The sequence below is a fragment of the Camelus ferus genome, chromosome 11 (assembly GCF_009834535.1).
Source record: "Camelus ferus isolate YT-003-E chromosome 11, BCGSAC_Cfer_1.0, whole genome shotgun sequence".
NCBI lineage: Eukaryota > Metazoa > Chordata > Mammalia > Artiodactyla > Camelidae > Camelus > Camelus ferus.
Genome location: NC_045706.1, coordinates 31,326,058 through 31,333,581, shown reverse-complemented (window position 1 = coordinate 31,333,581; position 7,524 = coordinate 31,326,058). Strand labels below are relative to the sequence as shown.

General features: G+C 49.0%; 1 protein-coding gene across 1 annotated transcript; it reads left to right on the top strand.

Annotated features, from left to right (window-relative positions):
• The first annotated feature begins 1,265 nt into the window (after positions 1–1,265).
• HHEX (hematopoietically expressed homeobox) lies at positions 1,266–7,231 on the top strand. The gene is made up of 4 exons (XM_032491315.1): positions 1,266–1,723; positions 3,864–4,042; positions 4,264–4,314; positions 6,149–7,231. Exons 1-4 carry the CDS (start codon positions 1,360–1,362, stop codon positions 6,365–6,367), a joined length of 813 nt encoding a protein of 270 aa, XP_032347206.1. The 5' UTR covers positions 1,266–1,359; the 3' UTR covers positions 6,368–7,231.
• The last annotated feature ends 293 nt before the right edge of the window (positions 7,232–7,524 follow it).

Below are 7,524 nucleotides of genomic sequence, written 5' to 3'. Positions count from 1 at the left end.
GGTCATCACGTACTTCTCCTTCCTAGCACATACATAAGTCACCTATTAAAATTTGTTTCCTGCCACAGCGAAGACAAAGAACTACATCTGTCTTACTCACTGCTGGCACACAGTAGTTGCTGAACAAAAAAGTGCAAACTGAAACTTGAACTCAGGCCATTCGGCTTCCAGCCCACTCTTCTTCCTACTGCGGCCCTGCTGCAATTGGAGAAATAATTCCAAGATATACATAAAAACTCACAATAGAAAAAGCCTCGAAGTCTTTTCATTTCCACGATTAATGGGGGACCTTGGCAGAAACCGCTCACCGCGAGGTGTGACGACCGCAGGAGGGCGTCAATCAAGAAAATGCCCCCTTGCCCCGAAGGCGAGTGGAGCTGCACAGAGCCGAGGCCACACGGGGTAGCTTCACGGCTTCAATAGAAAACACGTGCAAAACGGGAAAGCGGGGCTGTACGCAGCTGCGATCCCCTAGGATCTGAACCTAGGGGACATGGAGCAGCCCCCAATGGGTTGGAGATGATTGCACAGCTTCTGCCTGACGCCGTAGGACCCCTGCCTTCCCTCGATTTCTACACGAAGGGACTTCTGCCAGCGTCCCCAAGGAAGTGGCTGAGTCCTGGGCCTCACAAATGAAACGGGCCGGAGAGGCCAAGAGTCCGGAGCACCTTAGGAATAATCGTCCTTACCACAATGGGACGCAGGCAAGGGCCGTAGATCTCCCTCCTTGGAGCTGCCCCAAGAACCCAGGGCATTTTCTCCCGCTACCAGCTCCAGAGACGCTCGGTGCCAACAGCCAGTGCCACCGTTACTCCAGGGAGCGCACCAACCAGGGAGGGGGCTCTCAAGCCTGCGAAGGCGCGACCCTGCCAGTGGCCTCTACTCCCGCCACCCCGGGCCCGGACTCGGGCCCGGACCAAAGCCCCCGAGTTTCGGCGGAGATGCCTCCCCTTTGGGGCTAGGGCCGCTTGAGTCCGCCTTCCAAGCCGCTGCTTTCCTTGTGCTTCGCCCGACGGACGCGGCCCTGGGCTTCCTTCGAGGGCGTCCTGGGCCAGGGTACCTGGAGCATCGAGGGTCGGCGGCGGCTGGGCAGAGGGGCGCAAGGTCCTCGGAGGCTGGGAGCGTTCAAGTCCCGGGGGCGGGGAGCTCGGCCGGCGGGGGCGGGCCAAGGGCGGGGGCGGGAGGCGGCTCCCTGGGCTCCGCGCGATTGGCCGCAGGACCAGGCGGCAGGAAGGGGCCAGAGAGCGCGGCCCCACCCCGCGGTCGGCAGAGCCTATCGCCGGGAGCGCGGAGCGCGAATAAATGTAGCGCCGCGGAACGGGCCGGCAGCTCTCCGAGGGGCCGGAGCTCGGCGGAACCATGCAGTACCCTCATCCCGGGCCGCCGGCGGCGGGCGCCGTAGGGGTGCCGCTTTACGCGCCCACGCCGATGCTGCAGCCCGCGCACCCGACGCCGTTCTACATCGAGGACATCCTGGGCCGTGGGCCCGCCGCGCCCACTCCTACGCCCACGCTGCCGTCCCCCAACTCCTCCTTCACCAGCCTCGTGTCCTCCTACCGGACCCCGGTGTACGAGCCCACGCCGATCCACCCCGCCTTCTCGCACCACTCCGCCGCCGCACTGGCCGCCGCCTACGGACCTGGCGGCTTCGGGGGCCCCCTGTACCCCTTCCCGCGGTCGGTGAACGACTACACGCACGCCCTGCTCCGCCACGACCCCCTGGGTAAGGCGGCCGGGGTCATGGCGGGGCTGGGCCGGGGCGGCGGAGAGGAGGGCGCCACCCGGCAGGTGGCAGCGCCCAGGAGGCGGCGGGGGCGGAGGGAGAGGCAATAGAAAGTTGTGGCAAAAGCGATTGAAAAGCGGCTGTCGGGCGCGCGCGGGGACAGGAGGCGCGGGCCCCGGCGGCGCGCAGCCCAGACTGACCGCACCATGACTCAGATTGGTTTTCCTGCACCTTATAGGCGTCGGGGCGCCCGAGCCGGGGCCAGACCTCGGGCGCTGCTGCCGGGGCTGGGGGCCGAAGGCAGTCCTGGGGGCGCGTGTCGCCCGGGCTGGGGCTGTCTTAGCCGGAGAGACTGGGAGGGAGTGCCAAGGCGTTCCGGGCCATTCCTGCGGGGCAGGGATAGTTGCCGGGCCCGGGTGGTTACGGGGCTGGACCTGGTTCAACAAGCTTGTGTAGTGAAAGAGGCTGACCCTTTCCGTTCATACAGGAAATCTTGAGTTCTCGATAGGAGTAAATCTGGTTTCAGAAGCTGTTAAGTGTTTTCCTGGCTGCATGAAGCAGACCCTTCCCCCGGAGTAGTGCACGCTGCTGATTATTTTATCGACATCCTCAATACAGACAAATTCAGGAAACACTCGACTTCTGATAGCCGGGATCCGTTTTTCTGATATTGTTCATTTCCTCTGTGTGGGATGTGACTTAATGGCAGCTAAAATAACCAGTTGCTTCCTTTTTTTTGAGGCTGTTTTGCACCATTCTGAATCCTGACGTAAGCAAAATCTCGAGAAAAAAACAACAACAAAACCAATGCCAGCTTTCAAAGCGTTTAGCGCAGGCCAGCAGACCCACGGACTGATGGATGGACTGACCGACGCATCTTTGCAACAGGAAGGGTAGCGCGGACACGTTGGCCGTATAGAGTTTGAGTGCACGGCCTAAGTAAGCCACCCGTGATCCGCGCTCCGAGTGGCCCTTGGCGCGTCCGGCATCTGAAGCCCCGGATAAATAAAACGGGGCTCCCTGCCTTGAGCTACCAGGGTTTTAAATCTACTCTGTTATCGGCAGCTTCTGCTGGCACCCTGGAGACAACATTTTAATTAATTGACATTTTAATGTCATCATTATCGTGGTGCTGTCCCTCCCTCAGTTCCCCACTTCCTTTCTCATCGCTAAAGAGACTTTGAAGCTGTATTTTGGGGAGATTTGGGGGTTATATTTTAGTTCTTTTTTGCTTGTTATTATATTGTGTCTTCGAGTCCATCCTCGAGGGTTTGGAGTCACAGGCCCGGCGTGGCTCTGTTCTCCTGCTGTGGCTGGAGGAGGACCCTCAGTTGGGCCGAGCCTGGGGGCGAACGTTTTCACGGAGCGCGCCCTGGGTTTCCTTGGGTTACTACTGGGACTGCGCAGGAGGAAGCAAAGGGTTTTTCGAGATAGACCAACAGGAAACACATTGACGGAAATGTTGCCATAGCCCACGGGGTGGCTTTAACTGGCCGCCCCCGCAGGCTGGGTGTGAAATCAGAGGAGGCCGCTGCACCCTCCGGCTAGGATTGGAAGCTCCACGCGTGTCCTGACGCCCGCGCCCGGGCCAGAGGGCTTCCCTCGCAGCCGTGGGTTGGGCTCCAGCTGCCGGCCCCTGGTAGCAACGCCTTGACTAGTGTGACAGACCCACTCCTCCCTAACATAATGCACGCTCCCGTGTTTGGAAGGTGCAGTTCACCAAGGGAGAGGACCTAGAGGCGCAAAAAGTTGTATATAAATTCTGAGAGCCACTGGTTTAAGAGGGTCATAGTATTTTAAGCTCAACCTATAGCAGGTGTTTTTTGGGGGGTCAAAATGTTTGTATCTAGCTGTAGGTGTGACTGTTTTATGTGTCTGTGAGTGTACAAGTGCGATCTGTGTACATATGCAGTGTAGGTGTGTGACTGGGTGTTCCTCAGTCTCTAGGTATGTGTCTTGGTGGGATGAGGTGGGTCCATGTGTTGGTGGGTGTATGTGAATGTGTCTAGTTATCTGGTTGAGTGTCCTCTAGCCTCCCTTCCTCCTCTTTGTCATCCCCCCCCGCCGGGGAGGGGCCAGGCAGGACTAGGGTGGGCCAGGCCGCTCCAGGACCCTCAGTAACCGTCACTGTTGCCCGCAGGCAAACCCCTATTATGGAGCCCTTTCCTCCAGAGGCCACTGCATAAAAGGAAAGGCGGCCAGGTGAGGTTCTCCAATGACCAGACCATAGAGCTGGAGAAGAAGTTTGAGACCCAGAAATACCTCTCCCCGCCCGAGAGAAAGCGTCTAGCCAAGATGCTGCAGCTTAGCGAGAGGCAGGTGAGCTCGCCCGCCAGCCAGGGGAGGCTCCTGGGGCGGGGGTCGCGGGGCCCAAGAAAGACGTGGAGCCTCGGTGCGCTCTGGCGCCTGGAGCGCCGGGCTGCTCAGCGGCCCCTGAACGGCTTTCCCCAACCCCGCTCCGCTCCCCAAGTCTCTTGGGATTCTGGGCTCCTGGCTAGTTTTTTTTTTTTTTTTTTTTTTTCCCTCTGTCTTTCCTGTAGGTCAAAACGTGGTTTCAGAATCGACGCGCTAAATGGAGAAGACTAAAACAGGTATTGACATGGTTCTGTTTCTATGGAAATAAATATTTTTATCATGTTATCTCAATGCGAGGCCTGTTGTAGGTTGTATGCAAAAGTCATTTGAGAGACTATTTCACCTCTTCACCTTGATTAAAAAGGCAAATAGTCCTGCTGAAATTCAGGATGAGTTGTTCAGGCGGCAGTAATGCTAAAAGCACCTAATGCAGTTCCTATATCAGTTATGCTTGGGTTTTCACACACTGGCTAGTAAAACTTCCAGCTAATTGTTTTATAAACCCCATATGTTGTTTATCTAATTAACGCAGGAAAGATAAAGTAATTGCAGTAAATGACTTAAGCAGTTATCTTTGGGAGAAAATTGTTTCTTTTATTTACACAGCCATAATAAAACCAGGCAGAGCTCAAGGGTAAATATAAGGAAATAAACACCTTTAAGTCTTGTTTACACTGTTTTTTAGAAGAATTAAATATCAAAGAGTTAAAAATTATTTCCCCATTAATTCTAGCTCTCAAAATGAATATAAAAACAGTAAGAGAAACCCAAGCCTGTTTGGAAAGTAGCTTACACTTTATAACAGTCTTTTCTTCCAATGACCTTGTTATGCAACATGTGATAAAAAGTAAAGGCTAATTCAGTTTTTAAAGAAGCTCTGTTGACTTAAAGCTAAAGATTAGTTTTCGATATCCTAATCTGGATATCTTCTCCAAAATTATCTGACAACTGCTGGATTTTTCATTTGCCAGTGTATATATAATTTATAATAAAATGTTTTTGAAACAATCATATGAGTGGGGAAACTGTAAGCAGTGTGCATTTTAAAATTTAGCAATCATAACTTTTTCATTAAAAACAAGATGGTGTCACAAAGAACACTCTGAAACAGAAAATAAAATTCCCATAATTTCATTATCCTAATATGATTTAAAAAATTTCAAATTCCTTCTCAGTCTCTGACCTTGTATGACCTTAGGATCATAATCTCTGACAACCTTAGTTGTAAGCCTGGTAAATCTATCACTCTATAGCCTTGCTTTAGATATAAAAACCTTAGCTGTGTATCGTAATATTTCTATATAGTATTTATGTGCATTTTAGATAAACATAGGATTAAAAATTTACTAACTTACCTAGTTCTTGGTCAAAGGCAGTTTACCAGCAACTTTTAAAATAGTGGCTCCTATGTAATTTGGAATATTTTCCAGAAATTTCCTCCAGATTTTAAGTAAATTGTACTTGTCTCCCTTTTTCAGTTGGCAACATTCTTCCAGTCCTGCATTTTTTCTTTGCCATGATTATATAACTTGCTACACATATTTATATGTGTATATATTTGTAAATTATACCCTAGAAAATGGATTAAAAAGGATTGATCTAATAATTTTGAAACTTTATTCTTAATTCACTATTGAGCATTTATACTTTTTAAATGTCTGGAAGACCCTGTTAATTGGAAAGATTTAAATAGTTGAAGAATAAAGATAGTTTGTATCTGTAGTGATCTAATTTATTTTTCCCCCTAAGCTTTTGAGAATCTTGAGACCATGGGTCTGGGCTGGAATTAAGTGTTCATTTGACATAGTACCTTTACAATTATATTTGTGATTGGTTGTTGTTCTTGTCCGGCAAGAGTATAATCTTTCTCTGATACAACAGGAACTTTACTTCTTACAAAGTGAGAAAGAAGCACAAGTATATATTTTCTGAATAAAAATTGTAGCTAAAAACAATCAATAAACTAAAAATTAAAAAGATTGTAAAAGATGAAAAGACATCTAATTTATGTCTCTTACTGCTCCATATTTCATGATCCCACCAATCTCCATTTTCATCCTCATCTTTTAGGAGAACCCTCAAAACAATAAAAAAGAAGAACTAGAAAGTTTGGACAATTCCTGCGACCAGAGGCAAGACATAGCCAGTGAACAGAATAAAGGTGCTTTGGATAGCTCTCAGTGTTCGCCCTCCCCTGCCTCCCAGGAAGACCTTGAATCAGAGATTTCAGAGGATTCTGATCAGGAAGTGGACATTGAGGGCGATAAAGGCTATTTTAATGCTGGATGATGACCATTGACATTGGCATGTTCAGAAAACTTGACTTGGATATAACAGTTGCTACAGAAAATCTCCGTAGATGAACTGAAAAACTATATGAGAAAGGGAATCCATTTTCTGGTATTTTGGAAACCTAAAATATTCAATGCACTGGCTAAATAACAAACATTGAAACCTTAATTTTGACTTAAATAGTTTATGTACTGATTTTAGATTGTATGATAAAGGGACTCTTCACTGATTAAATTCACCATCTTTTTTAAAAAAGTAAATTGTTTTTCTATTTATAAAAAGTAATTTTGAACTTTTTGGTTAAATTTCTAAGTTATAACTTTAAAGATTTTAAAAGGGCCTTCTTGAATGACTTTTCTATAATCTCTACACCCCACTTAATAGAAAAACAAAGAGGCCCCCCAAATCCAGAGGTATGCCTCGAAATCAGGGCCCACAATTTTAAAGGAAATATTCTTTTATATTACATTCTTACACTGCTGCCTTAAATCCAAAACCATCTTAGAGATCTTGTCTCGGGAACATATGTGTTCTTTTTGTCAGGGAGGTATGGTTGATAATCTTAAATGCTTGTTTTGCGCTATCACTTAGTACCTGTTTGACCAGGGTGTTAAGAGGATAGTACAGTCCAGTTCAAACAGAGAAACTGACTCATCAGTGACTAAAATTAATCACAGATGAACTAGACGTAGCAGGTTAATGAAATGTAAGTAGATTGTAGATATGTGTTTTATATTAAACAGTGTCTATAATGTATGTATATATAATTGTTCACTGTAAAAAACAATGGCCCAAATGGTTTGTTTGCTTTTTTAAATTAGTAACTTGTCTATAAAATAAATCCATCGGTGGGACGACTGACCTCATTGGACCTCTCATTCTTTGATTAAAATAAACCCACACCTTTTCTTAACGCGCCTCGGGTGCCTGGCGCAGTGCTGGGCGCTGGGGCGCGCGCGGGTCAGTAGCCCGAGCATCCGGCGGTGCGTGCGGTGCGTCTCGCTGGGGCTCTTGCAGCCCATGGTGTTCCGGGAGCGTGGTTCTGGGCTGCGGCCGGGCGGTGAGCACCTGGAAGGTGGATTTGGGCCTTTCCCCAGGAGTTTGCTGGGTGTGTGTGTGTGTGCGTGCGTGTGCGTGTGTCTGGGGTAGCGGGG